Here is a 27,633-nt window from a genome sequence, read left to right as displayed (position 1 = left end):
TTTTCCAAAAAATGTGACTTTTTCTCGTCAATTTTTTTTTAAATAATGGATTTCATCTTGATAAAAATGTTGAATATTACTGAAAAGTACTCTAATCGTGTCTTCAAGACTTGTAACTTCAAAAATACATATCTGGACGTCAAATTTTCTGTACTTTTCAAATCTGTAATAAAAAATATAAGTTTTGCACCAAGAAATCAACGTTGGGCCCCGTTAGGCCCAAAAAGTACATCGGACCCAAATTTTGGGCCTACCACGTGAAAGAACTCTATCAACAGGACAACATTTATTTTAGATAATTTTTCATAAAAATGCACTTATAACGAGTTATTCGACTGAGTTCCCAAGGATCCGACGATATCTATGGTGATACATGCATATGGTCGCTATATTGAAATGACTGAATTGCAAAAAATTTCGGAACCACATATATTTTAAGTACAAGTCTTGAAGACACGATTGGAGTACTTTTCAGTAATATTCAACATTTTTATCAAGATGAAATCCATTATTTAAAAAAAATTTGACGAGAAAAATCACATTTTTTGGAAAAGAACCGTTACAAATCAATACAAACACTCATTTTTTTATGATTCTCGCAGCGGGTTCGGAAAGAGCGACCTCGAAAACACCTGATAATGTACTTTGGATTAAAATTTTCGAGCATTTTCATAAAAATTCACAACATTGAGATCAACGTGAAATTTCTGTCCCAGCCGGCATTAATGAATTAAATTTTTTTTAAGAATATAAAATTTCATATAAAAATCTTATATAAAAATATTTCAACGCTTCAGCATGTAAATAAAATACAAAGTGACAACAATATCGAAACGTTCCATCAGTTGCATTCACGTAGCATTAGTCTTATTAGAATTCGCTTTCACGATAATATGATACCACGCTCTCTATAATCAGCCGCTAATAAAATTTCCCTGCCAATTAGTCAAAGTACTACGCGCATTTTCCGCGCGCGTCCATATTCACATAATAACAAGTCACGAGACCGTCGAGTCACGTGGCGGACATAGTTGTCAATCGTGCACTGTTTGGCGTACAATGGAAAATAAATCACTTACCTCGTCGCACGCGGCGCATCTCGGCTTTAGCTGTTCTGCGTAATGCCTCTCGCAGAAGAGCGTGTCGTCGTGCACGCAATAAGCGAGATCGACCAGGAGCTCCTTGCAATCCGCGCATCTGAAGCACGCCGGGTGATAAAATAGACCCAGTTTGCTGGCTGATACAGCGAGACTGCCGTATTTTAGGGGCGATTGGCACACGCCGCACTCCTGGAAGACAAAAGCGCGGCTATTAGGAACCTCGACACAAGCTTTGACAGATTCACTTGTAACCTTGACACTGCGATCTCGGCTTTATATTGTAATTTCGTAATAATATCTTACACCACGTGAATCATCGCCGATGATTGATGAACTGATTTGGTTGGTGCGAGAGATTGATCGATTATAGATAATATATTAAATTTAGAGATTCTTTCCGTTGAATTATGTACTTATAAAATGTTATCAATTTGAATATGGAAAAATAAACCTTGTTAAATATTTAAACACAAAGGCAGTATTATTTGTTTTATCGTGGTCGCATAAAATTTTAAATAAAGCAAAATTTTAATTTCATTTGAGTTTGAATTTTTATTTCTTCGAAGCTGAACGGGAACATATTTGTTTTACATCAGATAATGAAAAAGTCTATTTAGAGTTTTCTGTTAAATTCTGCTTCGAAGAAAACTATTAATTTAGTAATTAAGAGGAAAATGTAGGAAGACTTCGTTAGACACTTGAAGAAATATTTAATCGATAATGTTCATTTTATTTATAAAAATTATTAATCAAAACTGAATATTTATTTCAAGAAATCAAAACTGAATATTCTTAAATAATATAGCAACAAAGGGCAAAAAATTTTTAATAATTTTTTCTAATTTTATTATAACTTAATGTTGATTATTTATTATTGTATGTCTGAAGATAGATCAAAAAATATAAATTTAGAAGATGTTTACACAAAAATTCTTTGATGTTCAGTCGACAGTATAATTGAAAGGAATAATAGAAGCCACGATGCAGGTTTCAACATATAGTAAATATAAAATGCATCTACATAAATTAATAAATAGTAGAAATGTTTCTGTTTTGATAAAAAAATAATATCAGCCTACGAATTTAATTTTATAAGTAATTAAATAAAAATTATAAAATGAAATTTCACTCTTAGATTTATTTCTAATTTTGTTAATTATTTAATTTTAATTAATTTAATTTAATGTCAATATAATTTATTAAATTAAATTTAATTACTTCTCTACAATTAGTTATACCTGTTAGATTAATTTAATTAATTAGATTAATTCTAATTAAAAAATCATATTATTATTCCTATTTCTTTAAAGAAAGATAAGATTTTATTTGAAATAATTGTTTGGCAAATGACTAACAAATATTATAATTTATAAAACTGCACTGAAATATATAAGTTACATATTTCAATTAAAAACAAAATAATTTTATTAAATTCATAACTTTGTTTTGATTTCAGTCTTATCAATTTATAGAATTGAGCCTTGAGATTTTAAGATAAAATTCCGAAATGTAAAATTTCAATGGAAAATTCTGCCTAAAATGAAATTTTCTCACTCATGCATCGAAACATCCGTGGCATTCAGCCTGTTCATCATCATCGTTTTCTACTGGTGACTGATCGCGATTAATATACATGTCTAATTCATCCACACATTCACATTCGGAAGAACAATCACTTTCACAAAAGTCATAACAACACTCACGAGATTTCTCTCGAGGACCTCTTGCACGCTCCCGATGTCCAAGGCGATCTCGTTCCTGGCGGCCATAAAGTCATCAGCGCTGCTGGCGTGTTTCAGGTCTAAGTGACGACAATAGGCCCTCGCTAAGTCCTGCTTAGGCAACTGGATCGCTAACTGGCGATCCCTGTGACGCTCGCCGGGTGTGCCGAGTCTCGGCACGGCGATCTCCGGCAACATCGAGAAGTACTCTTCCACCTGCGCGGACAGCAACGGATTAGCCCGATGTTCTCGTACTGTACGGCCGCGACGAAGTACAAATATTTTGTTTCTCGAGGGTCGCCTGAGGTCCTTTCGTCGGGAAAATAGCAGCAGCGAGTGTCTCGATACATACATACCGCCGCCGCCGGCATTGGAAACATCGTAAAAGCGGCGTTGGTCGTTCGCAAGTGGCTCGCCCTCTCGTAAAAAAAAAGCGGAAAAAGGAAAAAAGACTGGAGGACGTCTGCAATAAAGCATCCGGCGGTGATAAAGAGCGACGGATTCGCGGGCGCGCCGGTGTGTGCGCTGGGCTTTTTGGAAAATATCGAAGGCTGGCGGCACGCCAGGATCCCTCCCCCCTCCTCCCCCCGGGCCGTCAAACACTGTGGCGTCTATTTCGCTGCGCGTCTTTCCTCCGCCCACGAGTATAGCCGTTATTATCCTATTCGACTCGCGATATAAACCGCAAACGGCTCGTTTAAGGGGGTGCGACGTCGTTGCGCTTTGCGCGCGCGAGTGCGACGAACAGCATAAACTCTTTACGACGCTCGGAGATCTGAGTGCGCGATCGAAGTGCGATTTCGTGACAAATTGAAAGATGAGGAGGGAAACGTTCGCTCGGATGCACGCGTCTGAAAACTCATAAAACCGAAAACCGTTCGTTGGATTGCGCCATAAATCACTGCTGGATATTTATTTTTGCCGAATTAGCGGAGTCACTTATAGAAAGGTATTATACTGGCTGTAATAAATTGGCCAGTGATAAATTATTGTTGCTCAGTAATTTTAGTACTTTTATAAGTAATTAAGTAAGTGTTTTTCTATGAGGGAGTGATGTTGGAAATAAATGTTATGTCGGTCGGAAGTACGAATTATTTTTTATCATTATTCATTATTATTAATTGCTATGGGTTATTGTTAGTCATTATTAATTATTAATAATTATTAATTTCAAGAAATAAATAAAATATGTTGTGGATGATGGAAGGAAAAATGGTGATTCTCCGTACGAATTAATAAGTCGAAAATATGATATGATAAATTTTGTTCGTTTAGGAGGCTTTACTTTCTGGAAAATTAATTTTGAAGGTTGATAAATTATCAATGCTCTTCCGTTTTCTTTTAGCTTTCATGATTATTGCAATATATCGTTACAATCATCTCGATAATGAACACGGTTAGACACAAATATGCAAAAGAATATAAAATAGAAAAGGAAGTAACAATATAATAATAATAAAAATAATTAAATGATAAGAGTGAGATGGAATTTCATTAAAAAAGAAAAAAAAATATATAATAATAATTGCTAAATATACATTTAGGGTTAAAAATCACTTTTCCATTAAGCAATATTTTTCATTTATTTCTTAAAAATATTTTTTTACTTTGTACGTCCGATTTGTCTTGTTATATATTATAGAATCACTACCTTCCTAGTCATATTATTTATTAGACTGAAAAGATTTATTGTATTGGTTCAATAAAATTTAATAAATTCGACTAAATGAAATTGAAAACAAAATTATCCAGCTGTAAAGTATTATTAATTTTTACTAATACAGTGGACATAACATTGCTTTCGTACTTTCTGAAACATCTAACAAAGTCTCTCTATTTCGTTGTTAATCAAAAAAAGAATCAATAACTGTTTGCAGGTTAGAATTTAATAAAGAAACAACGGATCTTTTGTATGAATTGAACACCACGGGGTAGCCTGCGTTTAGGTTAAGTTAGATTTCAACGTATAGTAACGTATATAAAATCAACTTATATATGTATTTCTTATATGCATAAAAATTTCTCTATATTTAAGAGTATAATTTCTTCCAAATTTATGTACTTTTATATTTATATATGTATGCTTCTATTAGATGTTTGAATAAGTTTCCGCCGTTTTCCAAGAGATGTAACGAATATTACATGCATAGAATTTCCAGTGACAACATATACCATATACTATATACTATAAACTATAGTACTACTATATATACTATAGTATTATAAACAAGCTTTTATATTTAATATATGACATTTGGTGGACGTATAAACAATATTTTTATCATTATATTGAAAATGTCGGCTTTTGTACCAACAAAACAGCATTTGCGGGAAGTTTTACTGCATTATTTTATTGTTAAGAAAAGTGCAGCTGAAACTTATCGTTTATTTGTAGAGGCACATGGGGAGCATACTTCATCCAGAAGAGATTGTAGAGAGTGGTTTCAACGCTTTAGAAATGATGATTGCGATGTGAAAGATAAAGAACGCGAAGGTGCAACGAAAAAATTTGAGGATTGAGAAGAACAAGTGGAAACATTACTTGATGAAGATCCATGTCAAACGTTGAAAGAATTGTCAGAGATATTAAATGTTGATCAATCGACTGTTAGCAAACGTTTAAAAACAATGGGAATTATTCAAAAACTCGGAAACTGGTTATCACATGAATTGAAAGAGACCTTAAAAGGCGTTTAACCATGTGCGAATTGTTGCTTTAAAGACAGAACAAGAAGTCATTTTTCCATCGAATCTTTACGGGGGATGAAAAATGGATCCACTATGACAATCCGAAATGACCAAAAGTATAGAGCAAGCCTGGCCAGCCATCATCATCAACGCCAAAACAGAATATTCATGAACGGAAGGTTATTTTGTATATTTGGTGGGATCAACAAGGTGTGGTGTATTATGAACTGCTGCAACCGTGTCAGACTATCAATAGTGAACGTTACCGAGAACAATTAATGAATTTGAAGCATTGACAAACGTCCAGAATATACCAAAAGACATGACAAAGTGATTTTGCTACACGACAATGCTCGATCACATGTTGCGAAACCAGTCAAGGATACGTTCCAGTCAAGGAAGCACTCAGCTGGGATGTGTTAGCACACCCGCCATATTCCCCAGACCTACCTCCTTCTGATTATCATTTGTTTCGGCCTATGCAGCATGGCCTTGCTAAGCAGCGCTTCATTTTGTATCAAATATTTCAAGATATCAATAAGATATCAATAATTGGCTTAAACATTAGATCGCTTCAAAAGGATCGGAGTTCTTCTATCGCGGAATCCACTTATTATGTAAAAAGTAGGAAAAGGTTGTAGCTAACGATGGACACTACTTTGAATAAACTTTCTGTCTCTCATGAAACCCAAATCTGTTATTTTGCAAAACAACGACGGAGACTTATTCAATCATCTAATATAAATGTATACTACCACTCATAGAATATTACTTTACGTATAAAAATCTATAAGTGAGAGAAGAAACTCAAGCGTTAAAATCTATCCTTCAGCTTGCCGTAATGTTCTTCAACATTCAAAGAGAAAAACGGACATATACCTTATGCGACGCAAGACCGGGTGGCGCCCAAGCGAGACCTCTCTCTCTAGGATCCACACTGATAGGTCCACTCGGCTCGTCGCCTTTGAGGCCCAAGCGGGACCTGACGGATACCCACTCTTCGTGGCAGACATCGTGGGCCTCTCGTGGACACTTGCAGCTGGTGCAGTTTTTTCTGGAACAGAAATCGAAGTCTGGTCAGTGCGAAGCGTGCAGCGGAAGTCATCCGGCGCTAGCCGCGAACATCAACGCGAGCCCCGATTTAACGACTTCACGGAGACGCTGGAATCCAATTAGGGCATCTCCGGATTGGATTCCCTTCGTCTTGGCGAAAAGGAGCGCCGATCAATATTTACTGCGTGTCGTTCATTAACGCGCGGACATGGCGCGTTGCGCGCGGCGAGGCGTCTAATAAACTTTTATTACCTTTACACGCATCTCTCTCTCTCTCTCTCTCTTTCTCGTAAGAACGTTCGTGTCGATAATCACCTAATTAGGCCAAGCGCCAATGAATTTTTTATTTTCATCTCTTGTGCAGTAGACTTTCCCTTCAACTCTACATCGGCTCCTGTATGAAATTGCCGACCGGCTATTATCAGCATTTACTAATTAACGTATCAGCTATTGCACTAAGCTGAATGGAACGTTAGTCAATTGCGGGTGTAATGTGCTAAGCTGTTTTAAAGCGAGGATGCGGAGTGGTAGAAAAATAAGAAAGAAGAAGGTAGTTGAAGCGAAAGAGAGAGCTGAATGCTGAGAGCAGAGATCGTCTTATCGGATGGAAATTAGTAAGGTTGTGAAGTTTTTCAAAAATAACGCAAAGAATCAATTTATTTTTGCACTGAAAGATGAAATTAAAAATTAGATAGGCATCTTGTGTACACAACGCCTGAAGGTGTTCCTCGTCGATTTTGACGAGTCTTGGATATTTTGCAGAGAAGCCAAAAATAAGACACACGTATTTTTCTTCTTTCCTTGATAAGAGCATTCTCATATCTTTAGATATCGAGAGAAATAGTTTCTTGAAATTAATTTTTTATATTCTATCATGAGACAATATCTATGACATGTAAGATATAAAATAAAATATTTAAAACAAAATTTTTATGGTGTGTTCGATGTATTTCATAATTACATTTTTAAGTTTTCCAAAAATTTTATATTTTCCAGTACATCCTCGTCCCGTTCATTATTTTTATAAGTTTTAAATATTCTGTAAGAGTAAAAGTTAAAGAAAAGTTTAATAAACAAAATAAAAATTAAAGAGATTTTTAATTTATAATGGTAACATTAATATCTAATATTTAAGTTTGAATTTTCGTTTCGAAATTCAAACGACTTTTGGCACGATGGGAAGAGATACAGAAAATACGAGAAGCTCGTGGAACGTGTTTGCTATGTTCGCGCTGGAAATATCTATATTTACGCGCTCCACGCTCTTGCGGTGAATCGCGGATCGATGCGGTCAACAGTGCATGGCGAAGGACGAGCGATTACGAAGAACAAGGGGACGCATTCGCATGGCGAAGGATATCGTCCGCGCGGGATGACGCGTGTAAGCGACAGGAAAGCTTCGTTCGCGCGAAACCTCGCGCGGATCGATACTATCGAGTCGCTCTCCCTTGGTATCGAACGACAATCGTGTAATCAAGGGGATGCATTTGCGCCGGACATTTATCGCGGTTCTACCGCGCCCTTCCGGATGTCGGGAGACTTCAAGGCCGTCGAGAGAAGCTTGCCGCTAATGCAACGAGGATCTTCTCTCTCTTTTCTTTCCCTTCCTTTCTCTCTCTTTTTCTCTGCTTCTCTTTTTATACCTCGGTCATATCTCTTTTGCGTGCGATAACGGACGGATAAGGACTCGAGCAACTGCCGAGAAGACGACAACGTATTCCTTCTTCTTTTATCGGCTTAAACTTTATCTTCCGTTCCCTCCTCCTCCTCCTTCTACAAAAAGCGAATATTTCCATAGACATAGGAATATAGGGACAGAGCATAGAGTCGCGGGGGGATAACCATTGCGGGACGGTGCGACGAGGTAAACTGTGCCTAAATCTAATTGGTGGTTGTACGCCGTGTGTAAATATTTGATACATACATAGATGTGTATGAAGTTGTGTGTGAGTGAAATTATGAAAAAAAGACACATGCATAACCTCTGCAAAGTAATACTGTCAGTGTAAATAGTTCTTATCATTTTGTTATATTTATTGTTTGCCAGTGACAGCCAAGTCAATGCATCACACGCTCTGAATATGCGCACTATTGTAGCCAATGAAACTTAGGCATAGTCGCCCCCCGCATTTCAGCACAATTCCTCCCGCCTATCTTACGAGCTTATGCTCTGTCCCTATATTCCTGTGTTTGTGAATATTTCACATTTTAACCTCGACTTTAACAATGATCACGTTCCACTGTTTTCTTTAGATCCGCGAGATTCGAGACATCGTGGATTATTGAATCCACGCAAATCTCTACAGAGTGTCCGGGATCTTTCGAAAATGAAAAATTATGAAGATTAATCATATAAAACTGAGAAGAAAAGTCAACCATTTTGCAAAAATCGCAATAGTTATTAAGTATTATTGATGATTGAAAATGACCATAGCTAGACAGCTATCTCTTTTAATTGATAGCTTGAAAATTTGCGTACTCATTTGCAAAATGGTACAGGACTTTTTTGTTCAGAATGACCTAATTTGTAATTATATAACGGCGTTTGTGCCTAGCGACAGAGGCTCAAGATTCAGGGCTCAAAATTCAATATACTTATCGCTAGATATAATAACCGTCGTATAAATGTAGGTTAAGTCATTCTGAACAAAATGTCCTTTAAAAGTCCATTTTGCAAATAAGCATGCAAATTTTCAAATTATCAATTAAAAGAGCTTCTAGATGTGTTCATTTTCAATCATTAATAACTTAATAACTATTGCGATTTTTTCAAAATGGTGCGTGACTTTTCTTTTCAGTTTGATCAGATAAATCATGATTTTTCGTTTTAAAAAAATCTCGGACATCCTATATACTATACTGGAAGGCTCACTCAAATAGAAACGAACAGAAACGGATAGAAAGAACGAAAGAGAGAAAGAGAGAGAGAGAGAGAGAGAGGGGAGGATATTATCAATCTGTCCTTTTCTTTTTTCAAACAAAAATATATAAATTGCATAAATTTTTTCAACATATATTTACTAAACGATCCAGCATAATAAACATATACCGAAGAAATGACAACCGCCTGGTAAACACGTTGAAAAAGGCGTAAAACATTAATGTCGTTTAGAAGAAAATCTTACAATAGTTACCAAGCTGTTAGCAGCGCAAGCTATTAAGCTGCTTTTCTCGCTGCTAAACGTAACTGTTGGCCACAGATGCCGGTGTGAATGATACCTCATTTATTGGCACCGCAAGTTTTAACGATAGTTCTATTGACACCCACAATAGTTCCACAGTTCCTGATAGATTATATCAATAGTTCCGCCGAATTAGTTAACAATTAGAATTAGAAAACAAAATGGCAGATTGAAAATATGAGGTGCTAACTTCCCGTAGCATTGCAACTTGCAAAAAAGCCATTTCAAGCACGAAATCTTATAGTTCTAGAATAGTTCTAGAATAGTTCTATAGTTCCTGATATGTTTTAGCAAAAGTTCTGGCTTCTAACCATTTTTAAATAATTTTTAAAACTTAGCGCTAGCACCGCATCACAAGAGTAAAGTACTATCAGTTTGCTGGCAGTTCCAGCCGACTTCTTGGTCTCATTTAGTAGTTCAGTCTGCCAGCAAACTGATACTTTACTTTTGTGATGCAGTACTGGCGCTAAGTTTCAAAAATTATTTAAAAATAGGTAAACGCCGACACCCCTGACGAAACCTACCTAAAATGTTGGAACTATTGTAGAACTACTAAAAGAGACTAAGAAGTCAACTGGAACTGCCAGCAAACTGATACTTTACTCTTGTGGTGCGGTACTGGCGCTCAGTTTCAAAAATTATTTAAAAATAGTTAAAGGCCGTCACCCGCGACGAAACCCACCTAAAGCGTTGGAACTATTGTAGAACTACTAAGAGAAACCCAGAAGGCGGCTGGAACTGTTAGCAAACTGATACTTTACTCTTGTGGTGCGGTGCTGGCGCTAAGTTTAAAAAATTATTTAAAAATGGTTAGAAACCAGAACTTTTGCTAAAGTTCTGGTTTCAAGAACTATAGAATTATTCTAGAACTATAAGATTTCGTGCTTGAAATGGTTTTTTTTGGAAGTTGCGGTGCTACGGGAAGTTAGCACCTCATGTTTTCAATCTGCCATTTTGTTAACTAATTCGGCGGAGCTATTAATATAACCTATCAGGAACTGTGGAACTATTGTGGGTGCCAATAGAATTATCGTTAAAACTTGCGGTGCTATAAAATGAGGCGCTAACTTCACACCGGCGCCACAGATGTGTAATTGTAAGTTATGCGCTTTTAATAGAGTTTGTGATTTGTTTTAGTAAAGCTGATGTTTGCAATAAGGATCATGGAAATCCAGTGATCAATCAAGATTTGCTAAATGGAGAGAGATGTAGTGGAGGATGGCGATATATCATTTTGGTGTACAGTGTATGTATTATGTGATCGATTCACGACTGCTCTAATCAGGAAAATAATGCGTCATGTTTCGGCTTATTAAACTACAAATGCTTATTTCTTACATATTCTTTATATTTTATTTCCTTCTTTCATGCATTTGGATTTTTATTGTCTATTGACAATAGCGTGTGTTATTCATAATCATTAATGGTACTTTCGACTCTTTTATTATTTCATGATTGTAAAATCTAATATATTGACATTAGTGATGATTATTGGTGTAATTTATACATGTATGAATAAACTCAAAATGGCTTCACACAACTTCCATTTGTGACGTATTACGTGAAAAAATAAAGCAATCTAATTAGTATATAGAAGTCTGTGATATACATTTTTATGTTTTTCATGTAGTTAGTAAGGACCATAGAAAATTATCAATCTGAATTCATTAGAGGAAATGTAAAGTTATCCTAAATAAGACTGACAATAAGTTATCCGTCTCTTCCTTTTCATATTCAGGCACTAATTATTGCAGTGAGCTTTCCAGTATGCCACAGAGTTCACTGGAACGATTATACATTTGCGATCACCCGTTACATTTTTGTTTTTTTTCTTGTTACTTTTTGCTCTCGTCTTTCTTCCTTCTCCCGTAAAGTATCCCTGATGTCGCATAATCGGCGGTTCCCGTAATGTCAGGCTGATAATGTCAGCCGCGCGATTATCCAGCTCGTCAGCGAAGCCTGACTCGATCTCTTTCTCGAGGAGTCGCGCGCTATAAAAAGAGTCCTCGCGGGGATCCCGGAAGAGCGTCGCTCTCGTCCTGGACGTTTTCCCTTGTTGGATTCTCCCCTCAACCGAACTCGCGCCTCGTCGTTTGGTCTCGTTTATCACGCTGGTTGGCCGTGTTTCGCACCAGTCTGGCGCGAATTAACATCGACATCTTGTTAATTCCACCAGCGTGTAACGTGTAACGTGTTACGCCCTCGCGGGAATCGTAATTCACTCGTGGGTTCGCGCATTTGCCGCCACAACGCACAGTGGGACAAATGGGTCTTTTTGTGGACAAAAATTGCTAGAAGGCGTAATTCTTAACCGATGAGAACCGGGAAAAAAGCATGGAAATCGTTCCATGCTTTTTTTTTTAATTTACTCGCGATGAATTTCTCTACAATCGTATCGAGCCCGTTTTTTAAATTAGGCCCTCAATTCAAAATGGCGGACGCGCAAATTTGTCAAATGTATAAAACCTGTAAAATATCGAATATTTTTGGATCGGACAAAGTTTATATGGGAATTTAAGGCCTATGAGATACATATGTAAGATCGAAATTCTCAGTTTTTGCCAGTGGAGAGGATCTGCAGTGGCCCGATATATTTTATACTTGCCTGATATCCCACATTATCAATGTACCACATTATACTGATGAGTATATATATTGCATATATATATATATATATATATATATATATATATATGTAACATATATTGCTGGATTATTTATGAATTTCACAGTTTAACGTAAAATCCTGATATAGGTGACAGTATATCAAGTCAGTACTTAGATGAAAATAACGGATTAAAATCAATCGTGTGAACTGGCTGTATTAATGATGATAATTGTATAACATAATACTTATCTCCTTTTATTTTGACGATTTCGTCATGTGCTAAAATGTTTAGTATATTTTTGTCTTTTTTGTAATTAAATAATATTTTGCAATATTATTTTTTATAATTTTATATTATTTTTCATACTTTTTGTATTTTGTTGTGGTTTTGATATTTTGCTATGTTTTTCTGTTTAAACACTTTGTATATACTTTGTTATATATTTAAACATCTATAACATCTATGATATATTTATAACACATCTATAACATAAAATACTTATAACACAATTCATCTATAACACAACATATCTATAACATAATATATATATCTATAATGTATCTTAACAAACTTATATTGTAACATATTTATAATATATCTTACTTATATTTATTGTAACATTTTGTCAAAATGTACAAAATTGTCATTTTACATATGAAGCTGTTTTGTTTCAATTAAGTAATAACTCTTTAGCTTCTGCAGATAAATCTTTCTCTTTTTTTTGGGTGTTATCCTTAGACTACTAATTACCAGATCTGATGATATTAGAAGATACTGCATAATATCTTCATTAGTAGTTCGTCGCGACTGCATTCTGCTATGTTGGGCACGAGATTTTCTAAAAATCTTATTGCTTGTTTCTTGCGCTTCTCCCGAGAAGTAGCCAATAAAAAATAATACAAAATTATAAAAAATATATTGCAAAATATTGTTTAATTACAAAAAAGACAAAAATATACTAAACATTTTAGCACATGACGAAATCGTCAGAATAAAAGGAGATAAGTATTACCATCATTAATACAGCCAGTTCACACGATTGACTTTAATCCGTTATTTTCATCTGAGTACTGACTTGATATGCTGTCACCTATATCAGGATTTTACGTTAAACTATGGAATTCATAAATAATCCAGCAATATATGTTACATATATATATATTATGCGTATATATATGCAATATATATACGCAAACTCATTAGTAGATTGATAATGTGGGGATATCAGGCAGGTATAAAATATATCGTGCCACTGCAGATCCTCTCCACTGGCAAAAACTGAGAATTTCGATCTTACATATATATCTCGGAGGCCTTAAAATCCCGTATAAACTTTGTCCGATCCAAAAATATTCGATATTTTACAGGTTTTATACATTTGACAAATTTGCGCATCCGCCATTTTGAATTGAGGGCCTAATTAAAAAAACGGGCTCGATACGATTGTAGAGAAATTCATCGCGAGTAAATTAAAAAAAAAGCATGGAATTCGGTTAAGAATTATGCCGTCTAGCGATTTTTGTCCACAAAAAGACCCATCTGTCCCACTGTGCAGCGGTGCGATCGAACGTACAACGTCGAACGGATCTTCCTTATTTTTGACTCTCGGCCCCTCCCTTCGACGTCGCAGCTATAATAAAGGTCCTCTTACGCTTGCCCGTGTCGCGCAAGTCTGTTAAACTGTACAGGGTGTCTCAAAATCATCATACGGTATTTTAACAGCGTATTCTGGAGCTCAATTGGAATCGGAAATCTTGATATGTGGTTATATTATATCAAGGAAGATTTATTAGAACTGTCCTATTTTGTTGACACACTGTATATTTTTCTGATGAAATTTTGTGAGGCATCCTGTTCGAGCATACTCCATTTGAAAATAGTCGAAAAATATAAATTTCTTGCTCCTTTGGTTTCCTGAAGCGTAATTCGCAAAAGAATTGTTCTTTTTGCTGGCTCATCCATTCAAAAAGTATCGAAAAGCTTTAATTTTTTGCGATTTCCGGCTTTAATCAAACTTTAATCAAATAAGACCTTGCACGATCGATACTGCGCGTCGCGTACGTGTGGCGTTTCGATTCTCAGAACGACCGACATCACGTGCGTGTAACCGCAATAATTTTTCATTTTATGTATATCAAGACGCTAAATCTGTCTTACGCCATTACAGGGGATTTATAAGAAAAGAAAAATAAAAAAAAATATAAGTGGTCTGTGATGAGCAATTTTCCGGATAAACAGTAGTAGCGATCATGTTATAACGGACTGGCTCGTTTATAGCGGGAATAACAGCTGACAGAGAAAATATCGGATAAATATCATTCCAGAAAAAATAAAAAAATACAATTCATTTTTTATTATGACAATTAAGCTATATCTTATGTAAAAACAGTGTAATGGTAAGGAGTGGCGAAAGAACAAGACTGGGGAGGGTGTGTGTTCGAGAAAATCTGGTTCGCCGCGGCAGACGTGATGTATAAACGTGAAAAATCAACTCCGTTAACCCACAAACGTAAGCACGACGGTAAATCATTCGTGCGGGTTTGGCTTGGCGCTGCTTTCTCGCCGTTTTCTGCCGTAAAGTCGCCAACCGGGAGACCATTAGAGACTCCGCTTAATTGATACTAACGGCGGTTAATTGCGTTCGCACTGTGCTCGTTGGGCGCCGAAGCGTCTCTCAAAACTGCGACTGTCGGATCGAACGGTGCGAAAACAGTCGTATGGAAAAAGTTTTCGTCAACGCGAAGTCATGACTTCGCTCAAAGCTTTGAGAGGGTCGAAGAGAGTGAGCTGTGAGAGAATGCTATTTTGTTCTAAATTTGCAAGCGCGTAAACTTGTTCAGGAAAATATTTATACGTTGAGGGTCACAGTGATCGCCAGCTGGTAACCGGTTTAATACTTAAAAGAGAAGATGTTATTATGGCCCTCCATTCACATTTTGTATAATAACTTTGTCAATGATCAATATTTTAAAGTGAGAACTGAATGATTACATTTGTCACAGTGTTGTTAATCGATTATAGACTCGAATTTACGTAATGTTTATTACTTAGGATGTTATTTATAAAAATGTAGCAACACATAGTGGATCGGCGAAAAAATGGAATGGTAAAAAATGTGGCCTCCCTCTAAAACTGATACAAAAAAAATTGATTTTGTTTAAAATAACACAAAGTGTTTAGTTACGAAACTATATATTTATTCAAATTAAACTCTTAGAAGGAGAATAATAATTAACATAACTGCGAATTTTTAATGTGGATACTAATTTACTTGTTAGGAAATACAATCTGCCAGAAAGACAACATTGTAGTATAAACATAAATGCAACAACGGACTACAGATTAGAATCGACTTATCGAATAATTACTTTGGTATAAAAACCTCGAGAAAGAAACGGTATTTATTAGCACTCTTATGGAGCCATATTAGCAAAATGTCATGCTATTTCATTTAACTTTGCATAATTTGAAAGACGTACAGCCGAATAAAGTCAAGTAATAACTAAAATATTCAATTGTACATATATTCGTGTGATAATACGCTCAAAATTAAAAACAATGAGGAAACATGTTTAATTGAATTCTAAAATATATCGTGAAAAACATTTCGAAATGCTTGAAAATGAAAATGCGTTATAAAAAGTGTTAGCTATTGCGTTTTGATATATTAGCATCACTGCGTTAACGGCGAACTACTAAGTAAATTCCATAATTAATAACTGGAACTCGCTACCTAATAACGGAGATACTGAGAGTGGCTACAAGGTCCATAATAGTACCTTCTCCTCTATCAATTTATATGAAACTACACTATCCAAAAAAATTATGGCATCAAAAAGTTTGGGCTGGAAATTGTTCAACTTTGAACAATGATGACTCAGTGACAAATGGTTGTAAGACGATGATTTTTGTTTTAAATTAAAGGTTGAAGTCTCAACTTTAACATGCTTTCGGTTACTTTTAGATCCAATCCATTCCAGCGTGCGATCTCATAATTCAATGGCATGTTTTTGATTTAAAAATTTGCAACTTTGACAAAACGCACAGGCTTGAATAATTTTTTTTCGAAATTTTCATTTGTGAGAAATGAAAGTTTGATTCTTCCTCTTTCATTTAAAAAAAATTCAAGTCTCTACGATTTTTTTCGCGATTTTACAGCATTTTAAAGAAACTCGTACATTTTTTCGTTATTGAAGGTAGGATTTGTAGGAAATCACTGCCAACTTTGGCATTACCTAATGGGATACCGAAATTTTGCATTAAGTACGAAACAAGGTAGTTCATGGTAGTGTTTTATGATAAAGAAACATGCATCCATTGTCTCAGGCTCAACGAGCATTAATTATTGTGCTTATGAGCGAAGACTTCTCGTAAAGGTACGTGGCGAGGCGACTCGATATTAACCAATCCGCAGTTTCGCGAATATGGTTACATTTCTGGGAAACGGGTAATTTACAACCATGAGAGGGACAGGAAAGACAACAGATGACAACTCCACGAGAAGATCCCTCGGAGTCGGCAGTGTGCCGACGCCAAAGATTATTGAACATAGTTACGCAAACCCTACTTCCAGTAACGAAAATGTAAGAGTTTCTTTAAAACGCTGCAAAATCGCGAAAAAAAATCGTAGAGATTTGGATTTTTTTTAATTAAAGGGGAAGAATCGAACTTTCATTTTCTGCAAATAGAATTTTCGAAAAAAAATTACCCAAGCTCGTGCGTTTTATCAAAGTTTGTAAATTTTTAAATGAGAAACATGCCATTGGATTATGGGATCGCACACTGTAGAAATGAATTTGATATAAAATCAACCGAAAGCATGTTAAAGTTGAGACTTCAATCTTTAATTTAAAAAGAAAAGCATCGTCTTACGACCATTTGTCGCTGAGTAATCATTGTTCAAAGTTGAGCAATATTCAATGCATATTTTTTGATGCCATAATTTTTTGAGTAGTGTATTATATAACGCACGCGTTATATTATTGAGTGGGAAATTGCAATTAACAGATATGTTACATATTACATTGTATTTGCTAGGTATATATAAAAAGAAAAGAAAAAAATAAGATTGTGATTATGTACGAAGAATATCTGTATTTGTAACATTAATGTAATGTAAACAAACATCCTATTAATGTTTAAATATACATTAATACAAATAAACGTCAACAGTTCGAAAACGTATTATTTGTGGTGTGATATATTCTGCAGAAAACAGCGTTTCTCTTCATTCGTAAGTATTAAAGAAACACTTCTTAGTTGCTATAAAGTGACATATATATACTTTTGGCCACTTAAGAGAAGAACATACCAAAAAATGTCTCAGCTCTTCCAAATATTACATCTAATGTAGAAACTATAGACAATGGCCAGTCCATATGTATAAAATCTAATAAATACTAAGCATAAAGCAAAAGGCCGGAGATTCATTATACTCATCGTGTTTAGAGCCTACGGGCCCGGAGACGCAGAAAAACTGAAACAATAAAACGTAAGTAGTAACAGAATTGACTAATTAAAATTGATTATTCTACTTATGGCCCAAAAATATTTAACTGTGATTAGTTTGGTTACTGCTTATATCCAGGATTTGAAAAGTTACTTTATAAAAGTATTCAGTTACAATTGCAGTTCTTCTTACTGAAAAAGTAAGTAGAACTACAATTACAAGTTACTGCACGCGATTCTGAAAAATAATTCGTTATAGTTAGTATAGTTGTTCAAAAAGTAACGAGTCATTACTTCTCAGTTACTTTTATGCATGCAACAATATTGTATATTACTATTCTAAATATAAAAATCTAAGAATCTTACATTCCAGATTATACTAAATTATTATGTATTACATACATAATTATGTTATATTATTTAATAAAATGAATATATTTAATAAAATGAATATTTTCTATAAAATTAAATAAATGATAAACTTTCTCTTTCTCTCCCTCTCTCTCTCTCTCTCTCTCTCTCTCTCTCTCTCTCTCTCTTTCTTTGTCTCTCCTTCTCTCTTTGGTGAAATAAAAGAATTAAATCACATGTTCTTTCTAAATACTGATAAAATTATCATAAATATATATAGGATGTTAAAAAAAAAGGGTTGAGGACTTTGAGGGCAAATAGAATGAAAGGAAAGGGTCCTAATAAACATAGATGGAAAAGTCAATATTGTCGGGGATATAAACAATTATTTATTTTATTTAAAACAAGTAACCAACTCGCTTTTGATGTTTATAAAGTTTACAGAACATGTCATTTGCTTTAATTAAAATAAATAATTGTTCACAATTCCGACAATGTTGATTTTTTGATCCCTTTATTAGAACTTTTTTCTACTATTTGCCATAAAAATCCTGAACTTATTGCAATAACTATTAAATTAATTATTAGTTATCAAAAATCCTGAACTTATTAAAATAACTATTAAATTAATTATTAGTTACCAAGAAAAGTGCAACTAAGTTGCAGTTATAGATAGAAGAAAAGGAATGAAGCTAAGTTACAGTTACCGAAAAAAATAACTGTACCCTCGTTGAAAATAACGAGTTATTTTCTAACCCTGCTTATATCTTACTTATCTTAAGTTTTTCTGCGTGTCCGGACCTTAACTCGCACAGCAGCGTGCGGCGCTTACGTCGTCACGCGCAATTACCTAACGATCAGCTCGAACAGTTCGAACTGGTCGAACACCTTGCAGTACAGGTGCAGCACCCTGACGCAGGCCCATTTCATGCCGGGCCAGGGGGCCAGGCTGAGGTCCAAGCCGTCCTCGAGCGGGCATTTGCCGATCGCCATGCTACGCCGCAACTCCGCGCCGGTGATGGTCGGAAAACGGTTCTTGCGGTCCAGCATCGGATTGCGTCTGCGAGCGCCCGCGCCGCAGGCCTCCGTCATCCCCGTCACCGTCATCGCCGCGGAGCTTGGCGTCAGGCCGCGTTTGATTTCTGCGCCGGACAACGTGGAATAGCGATCCCGGCGTTCCAGCGACGAGGTCTTCCGGTAAAACTCCTTCTCCGGCACGGACGGGCACCTGGTGCGCGCCGCGGGCTCGTGCAGCGGCGGACTCATCGGCCGCTTCTTCGGCTCGGGTATGCGCACGCGGATGCCTTGCGGCTCGGCGCCAGGCGCCGTCACGCACGACACCCGCACTTCCATCTTTGGGCCTTCCTGGCTTGGTCCCTTCGGGCTCATCCTCGGGCCGGAGAGCCGCGACAACGACGACGACAGCAGGCTCGGCGTCGTGTGATGTCTGCGCAGTCGCTCATTCAGGATGAATCGCTGCTCGGCATCACACTTCCTCGGGTCTTCTTCATCCGCTTCTTATTGGTTCTTTTTTTCTCTGCTTTCTTCCTTTGTTTTTTCTTCCTTCTCTGTTTTCTTCGAAATTAGCGTCCTTCGTAAATTCATTAACTCACTAAACAGTTTGCTTCCATAATGATGATGACAATAAAATAGTTTTCGATAGCAATCATGCGCGCTTGATCTGTCATAAAGTGAGTCCCGAAGCTAATTCGCGGTTATCTTCGCATGCGTTTCACTTCGCTAGGACACTTCGCTGGTGGACGATCATTGGGGACATGACGATAATCGCATATCCAAGGAGAACAAGTCAACAGCTGGATAAGATACAATAGAATTTGTTCATTTATCGTGATCATTGTCTAACAAGTCTTAAAAGAGTTAACTTGTGTTTGTAGGATTGATCACAGTTTATTTATATCTATTCTGAAACTCGACTTTACAACTTTTGTTTAATGTCTATTTTGATATTTTGTTTAACCGATTTCTTTTGATCCTACTTGGTTATTATTTCAACTTGCAAAATATTGCTTTTTCGAAACTCGTTTCTTTTGAATCTGTAAATAAAAAATAGTTCGTTTATTATCCGAATTGTGCACATCATTTATCACTTCTTTGTTAACTTTTGGCTTTTAGAAAGTACAATTAATTATTCTTTGGGTTTTAAAAAGAAAATAGTAATATCTCCTTAAACGCTTAAAAAATATATCAGATCAATGTTGTTAATTTCATGCAAATAAATTATTGATTTTCGAGGGAAAATTTGAAGTTGAAAAAAAATACTTTAATCGTGAAGTAACTTCACACATATCAATCATGTTATGTTACGAGCTTCCTCTCTTTATTGTCGAGGAATTTTGTCAGGAATATTTATTTAGGATAATGTCCACATAACTTTTTGTTAATAATCATTTGAAATGGAAAACTAATTTAAATAAATTTAAAAATAAGCATATCTAACTATATTAGGTCTAGTTAATTCTTTTCGATGAAATTTACATAGCTCAGAGCAAAATTGAAATTGAAATATTCTCCCGTTCTTTTGCGATTTTAAAGTGTTGATATTTAACTTTTCGAAATGACATATAGTTTGGCGTTTGATGTACATAACCTCAAATAATCAATAATGTTTACAATGGCTCAAGAAAAAGCATATTCGATACGCGATGTATTTCGTACTTTATTTAAATAAAAACGCTTCTGAAGCAACCAAAATAATTTGTGCTGTTTATATGAAAATGCTGTGACCGATTGTACGTGACCGAAGCTAGTTTGAACGTTTCCAAAGTGGTGATTTTGATCTTTACGACCAACCATGTACCGGTCAGCTAAAAAAATTTGAAGAAAAGGAGTTGCAAAATCTATTAAATATGGTACAAACACAATAAGAATTGGCGGAAAAGTTTAGAGTAAGCCAGAAAGCTATTTGCCATCGTTTACATCGTATTGGAAATATATGGAAAGAAGGAAAATGGGTTCTACACGATCTAATCATTAATAATGAAAATCACTGATTTACCACATGCGTCACCTTGTTCGCCAGACAACAAGGAAAAAAGATTTTTTGCTCAAAATCATAACTAATCGGACGAAAAACGAATTATGTATGAAAAGCCTAAACGCAAAAAGATCTTTTGTTAATTTAATAATTTTGAAATTTCCAAAGTGAACCGATGAGTTAACAAAAGTTAGAGCACTATTATAGTAATATATACTTGATAGTAAATAAAGTAAAAAGATCTAATATTATTTTTCCTTTTGACGAATAGTTAGCGAGATATCGTAAGTTAAATGTTGAAAAAGTTACCAAGTTTTCCTTAAATATTTCAAAAAATATTAGGCAAATAAAAAATGTTTCAGACAAAAGTTGTTAAAATTAATTAGTAGAAAAAGAAGATATAATAAAAATTAGGCTTTCTATTTAAAAAAAATTAAATTGACCTTCAACTGACTTTGAAAATGCCCTCCAAATAAAAAACTGATAATGCTATTCTCTTTCCCCTTCGAAATTATGGAACACGTGTTTTAGCTTTTTTAACATCTTTCATAGTTTTCGAGATTTTTTACCTGTTACGTTTGAAATTTAATACCCTGTATATAGCTTCAAAATTTTCAAGTTTCTATCGTGATGGAATTTGATAATTGCTCAATAAATGGCGTGAGATCATTGATAACAATGGGGAATATTTCATTGATTAATCTTGTTCTATTGATTTTTAAATAAAGACTGAAAATTGTCGGAAATCGGAAAATATTAATTAGATCTTATATTAAAATCTCTGAAGCGGTTAATGCTGCGAAAAGCTGAATAATTTCATATTTTTTATTTTTATTTCATTTTTAATTTCATTCGACAAATATCACGAATCCCTTGCATCTTAATATTGTTTCGAGACATCAGCTAGAGTTTTGAATTTCAGATAAAAATTGGAGCACTCGTATTCTTTTGGAATTTACGAACATTGCAAAATTAAGGTTAAATTCTTATCCGTCTAGGCAGCATACCGATTCTCTAACCGATATTCTTTAACGTTTTTGTGTCGGAAAATTTACAATATCTATCACTGTCACATTGTAATGTTTCTAATTGGAAAAAAATTTACGGAGTATTGGTTGCCGTCGTATACGCGGACGTGAGAATTCAGCCAAAGTCAAGAGCCGCATGGAGATTTCGATTTGTATGGTCACATAGTACATCTTTCAATTTTTAAAGTTACTGGCTATTTGTTGCAGCCATCTTGATCTATGACGCCAGAAGCGAGAAAATTCACGTCCCAATTTCTTACAAAATTCCTTTAAATAAATAAAAAAGTATACGTTCTCAAAATGACATTTGTATAGTCGATCGAATAGACCTTCAAAATGGTTCGAACACACTATTAAGAGATCCGCAATGAATAATAGATAGGGGCCTTAAAAATTCACGCTTCGCGAAATAATTATAGCGCGATAATATGCGATAATAACACACACGTGAATATAGCGCGAGCGACCTGCGCACCCCTACCGGCGGTCTTGCGCGTAGATAATCTGGTTTAAATCAGCGCGTTAAATGAGACACGCGCGCGGTAGCAACATCGTTAACGCGAGCCTCACGGCCGCACATGTACGCACATCGGCCGACCGCAGTGGTTTATAATTTCGGCAAATCGATATTCGCAGTTTATTTGACGACCGTGCACGAGTGGGTGCCGGCTGTCTTCACGAAAATAATTGCAACTCGCTCTCGCGATGCACGAGCAGCGACGACGAGCGGGACGTGTGCGCGCGCCTTCTTCGTTAGCGCGTACATATCGGCGAATTTATTTTCATTGCATCAAATCGCCGCGATTTCTTAACCGCTTCGGTTATTTATAGTGACGGAGGGCCCGCCTCGCGTTCTTCTCCCGTAAGGCACGGGCGAGAAAGGACGCGGAGGCGCCGCCGAAGACTTCAAAGACGAGAAGCGTCAGTCACAAGGCTAACCGTCGGCCAAGTTAATAACTGGCCGTTTATTTGACATTTCGAGGGTGGCTCCGTTTGATCGATTTCATCCTTCCGTCCTTTCTCTCCGTCGTTATTTTTTTTTGTATCACGGAACACGTTTTCTGCCTTGTGGGTTACGTCGTGTTCGTTACGCACGAATGATTCGTCGGTAAGAAATTCGAAGTGTTCGTAGTTTTATTTTCATTTTTATGATGCGTAATGCTTTCAGCTCTGATATTTTTAACCGGGTGGAGTTTTCGGCTCTTTGACCTTTTAAACCATAGTGTCTTTAGATTTATTATCTTCTAATTATCTTCAAATTTACGGTCATCTCATGTTCTCTAAGAAAAACCTGGATATAAAACATACTTTGTTCTTTTTTTTTATAATAAATATGTATTATCGCGTTAAGCAGTGACACGTTAGCAGTGTCTAAGTTATTTGAATTTTATTTAGTTATTTATTCTTATCATTGTTTCTTCTTATTTATAATTCGACCTATTCTATGCATAATAATATAATATCATAAGGTATCATTATGATAATAAAAAGTAGATATTTTACGAAATATTTGGTCTTTATATTAAGATATATATTTAAATAAAATGTGAAATAACGTGTAACAAAGAGATTACTTTTCATCGACCATATTTTAGTATTTTTATACGCAGATTAAGGAAAATGTATTTATTCGAAGAAAAACATATGGGTCTATTTAATAGAGAATTTTTTTATTCCGTACAATTAGGTGATATCGGCAAATTTAGACATCTGAGTTTAGAGTACCTAGATATAGAAATGCCCGGGTCATATTGACAGTAATAGTACATATGTACGCAATATATCGAGCACTGATGCCAGATCACTCCAAGTGAATTTCGAGAACACGCGCCGTCAGCTTGCCGAGTGATCTTTCTTGATCGATATGTGCAATCGATCCTGCCTTCTATCGAGGCGAGTTTTGAGTAACACGGTCATCACACGTGGAATAATCTTATGAATTTGGAGTCCTGAATCACATAATAAACAGGAATAAACAGGAGAAAAAGAGCATACGTGGAATCCCCACATTCGCGTTATATATAACAGTTAATATATTAGGTACGACTCGTATAAGTTGTGTAAAACTTTTAGTTTTTTCCGAGCTTCTGAATTTTTCCCATTTCATGCAGTCGCCTTTAAACTGTTGCTTGATTACTCTGAGCTATTCTGTAAGTTCTACTCACTTTTGGGACGGGTTTTTATTCAACAACGCTTCCAAATTGTCGACTTCAAATTTTCACAGCATTTCAGAATACGACGATCATTCACATAAAAATTCATCATTTTTAAAGAGTCGAAACGAAATATTTGCTCGTATTGTGATACACAATATTTTCCCCAAAACGAAGTACATAGATTCACATGTTTTAGCAATATATTTTCTTTGCTGGAATTCATATCGAATGCAGTGTCGTATATAAAGTTTCTCACCTCTCATTGTATCAATTGTTATTTTTAAAGTTATGCGCATCGATGCATCAGAGACAGCTGCTTTACAACAGCTGTAAAATTCGTGAATCTTAGCATATGTTCTTAAATATGCTTGAACTCAAAAGTAGGCAGCAATCAAATTCGTGAATTTTATAACAGTTACAAAACAGCTTTCTCTACTGAACGTAGCTATAATGAATGTCGCGTTTGGCAGAAAAAGCTATTTACTAAGCTATTTACTTAATGATTATCGTTCCTGATTAGTTCGTTCTCCTAAATCCGTCAAAGATCTAAAAAAATAATCTAATCATAGATAATAATCATTACACGCTCAGTAAGCTGCTTTTTCTCCTAAACGTGGCCAATAACGTTTTAGAAAGTTCAATACCAACCTCACAAAAATACAAAATGGCGGGAAAATATTTAAATTTACAATAATTAGATTAGAGGGCTGAAGAAATGTCTAAAACTTTTGCATATACCTAACATTTCTAATGCAATTAAAGAAACCACGTCGTCAACAAATGCACTTTTTATGAACAAGAAAGAATCTTATTATTATTAATAGGAATTAATTAATAATAGAATTAATAATAGAATATTTTCCCAACTTATAATTATTTTTGTGTGAAAAATTTTAGTTTTTCATTTCTGGTTGCTTGATATTTGTAAATATTTAAATGGATTATTATTTAAGAGAAAATGTTGAAGAAATAAATATTTCATCAAAATAAGAGAAATAATTCATGAGGAGAGTCAGAAAATTGAACAATCCTATTTTTTATTACACTAAAAATAAGATGTTTATTTAAAAAATAGTGATGAGAAATAATAAATTACTGGTCAGTGTTTTCAACGTTAACGTGAACGTGAGAATTCCAAGTGTGATTTTCATCTCTTCTTATATTTATATATAGAAAAATCTCCTCTCTCTTCTAATCTTATATTTATATATTTATATAGAATATACAGAAATCAGCGATCGATAATTGGAGAAGCGGCAGATAGCTTCACACTGTGTAGAACGATAGAGTACATATAAAAGTGTAATAAAAAAATCAGGAACAAATAAAACAGCGTATATTCATCAATGAATAAAAAGCTTTTCTTATATAAAGTTGTGCTTTCTCTGCGGGCCTTCGTTTCCAAGATATAGAGCGTTAATGTTTACGAATGAAAGTTTTTATTTTGTAGCTTTTGAATAAAGATATTGCAACAAAAATTTATTTGTAGCTTAAAGTTAACAAACAATATACATTTGTCAACAAAATTAACAAAGGTTATTAAATATAAAATTCAATCTTTATTTCAAATAATAACGTAAATCTAGAACTTGACGGTTTTATCAGCCCTTTAAACAAAAGATTCAGATACCAACAGTATGAAAGACATTTTATTCCAATTATTTATTTATTTTAAATGTTTGTTTTCTGTCGCGTTATATAATCAAATCATATACAGAGTGTTTAAAAAAAAGGATTCAACACTTTAAGAGCACATAATATTCGCGAAATGAAGGAAGAAGGTCCCAAACATGGTCAAAAAATAAATATTGTTAGAGTTAGAGTTATGAACAATTATTTATTTTAATTAAAGCAAATGACTTATTCGCTTCTATATGACACGGCCATATATGAAATGTATTTCTGTCATTTCTTGATTAGAGTAATACAATGTCATTTTTATCATACTGTGAAAATTTTGTGATAGCTCTCTGCAATTGTTTACTGTTCACGAAGATATGTGACTAACAATTGCTTGGTGAAGCGTGCATATAAATAGAAAAAGAAAATAAATGTTTGTTTACATTCCGAGCAAGAGAGAAGGCTGTTTTTAGAGATTTCTTTAAAAAAGATATGGTATTCTTCACCGATAAATAATATAGATAAATTACACAAAAGTACCAAAAACGAGTAAGTCACTTGTTTTAATAAATAATTGTTCATAATGACATGTTCTCCAATAATATTAATTTTTCAATCCATGTTTATTAGAATTCTTTTCCTCTATTTTGTGAGTATTGTCTGTCCTTAAAGTCCGGAACCCTTTTATTTAAACATCCTGTATATTCTAAAATTTCTATACGGATGTCTATCTGTTAATCATTCACTGCCTCGCCAATTATCGATTGTTGATTTCTATACCCCTACAATTGAAAATATTATATTTTTCTTCATTATTAAATTCACCCTTATAATTTGGAACAAATGTATAATCATATTGCAAGACTCTAATAAGATATATCGAGTATGTTTATTTGCAGTCAGAAATGACTTTGATCTTTTTAAGGAGTTAAAAGTATTGGTCGCCGCAAATAGCGAATATAATCTCAAAGTGCCGTGCGCTGTCAGAGCAGCGAATTATCCCGATAAACGCAAGAATGAAGATAACGCAACAACCGGACGCGTTAGCCTCTTCGTATTGACGTCCAAGTTCCGATTCATCCAATAAAACAACAGCGAATATTTGTCGTCTTCAGTAATGGAAATTCCTTGTACGTTACAATACAAACATTAATTTCGCAAGGAGCTAATTTGCCTGCGCCAAATTTATGAGAAGCAGCACGACCGCACGTCTAAGAAAGCGTAACAAAAAAACACGTTTGCTTTCCGTACATTGCTAAAAGATACAAGTCAGTTGAAAAAGACCAAGCATATATTTTCGATAAGGTATTTGCTGAAAATGCAAAATTCCATTATTTCCGAATGGTTGTTTCAACCCTTAAATGTTGAAACACGCCGCTAAAAAAATATGGGCCTATCTTTTCATGGACATATCCAAAGTCCATCAAAACAGATGAGGGATGATTCCTTTGTGAGAACACTCCAAATTTTTCAAATTATGCACGTTCCGAAGATCTACAATAAATATCTCGCTGTAGTGAGATAATGACCTCAAAGGATTAATTTGCTCTTGCGATATCAGCGGAATGAAACGATTCCGACGTCGAAGAGTGTTAATAAATACGCGCGTTCTTCAATCCGATTTTTCAATTGCAGAGACGCGATCTCTCTCTCTCTCTCTCTCTCTCTCTCTCTCTCTCTTT

The 27,633-nt window shown here is 35.0% G+C and overlaps 1 protein-coding gene across 5 annotated transcripts in view; it reads right to left on the bottom strand.

The window, feature by feature from the left end:
* Lmpt (four and a half LIM domains protein limpet) overlaps window positions 1-27,633 on the bottom strand; it is a 527,685-nt gene that overhangs the window by 99,820 nt on the left and 400,232 nt on the right. For 4 of the 5 annotated variants that reach the window (XM_025297410.1, XM_025297409.1, XM_025297413.1 and 1 more), the window contains 3 exons: window positions 6,389-6,563; window positions 2,804-3,037; window positions 1,080-1,289 (listed from right to left, as the gene is read on the bottom strand). In XM_025297410.1, the coding sequence (XP_025153195.1) occupies window positions 1,080-1,289; window positions 2,804-3,037; window positions 6,389-6,563 (619 nt within the window). Of the gene's footprint in view, window positions 1-1,079; window positions 1,290-2,803; window positions 3,038-6,388; window positions 6,564-19,002; window positions 19,942-27,633 lie in introns of those variants that run through there. The other variant, XM_011149717.3, reaches the window with a different exon arrangement.

This window comes from Harpegnathos saltator, unplaced genomic scaffold (genome assembly GCF_003227715.2).
Source record: "Harpegnathos saltator strain DR-91 unplaced genomic scaffold, Hsal_v8.6 scaffold176, whole genome shotgun sequence".
Lineage (NCBI taxonomy): Eukaryota > Metazoa > Arthropoda > Insecta > Hymenoptera > Formicidae > Harpegnathos > Harpegnathos saltator.
This window is presented reverse-complemented; position numbering and strand designations above follow the sequence as displayed.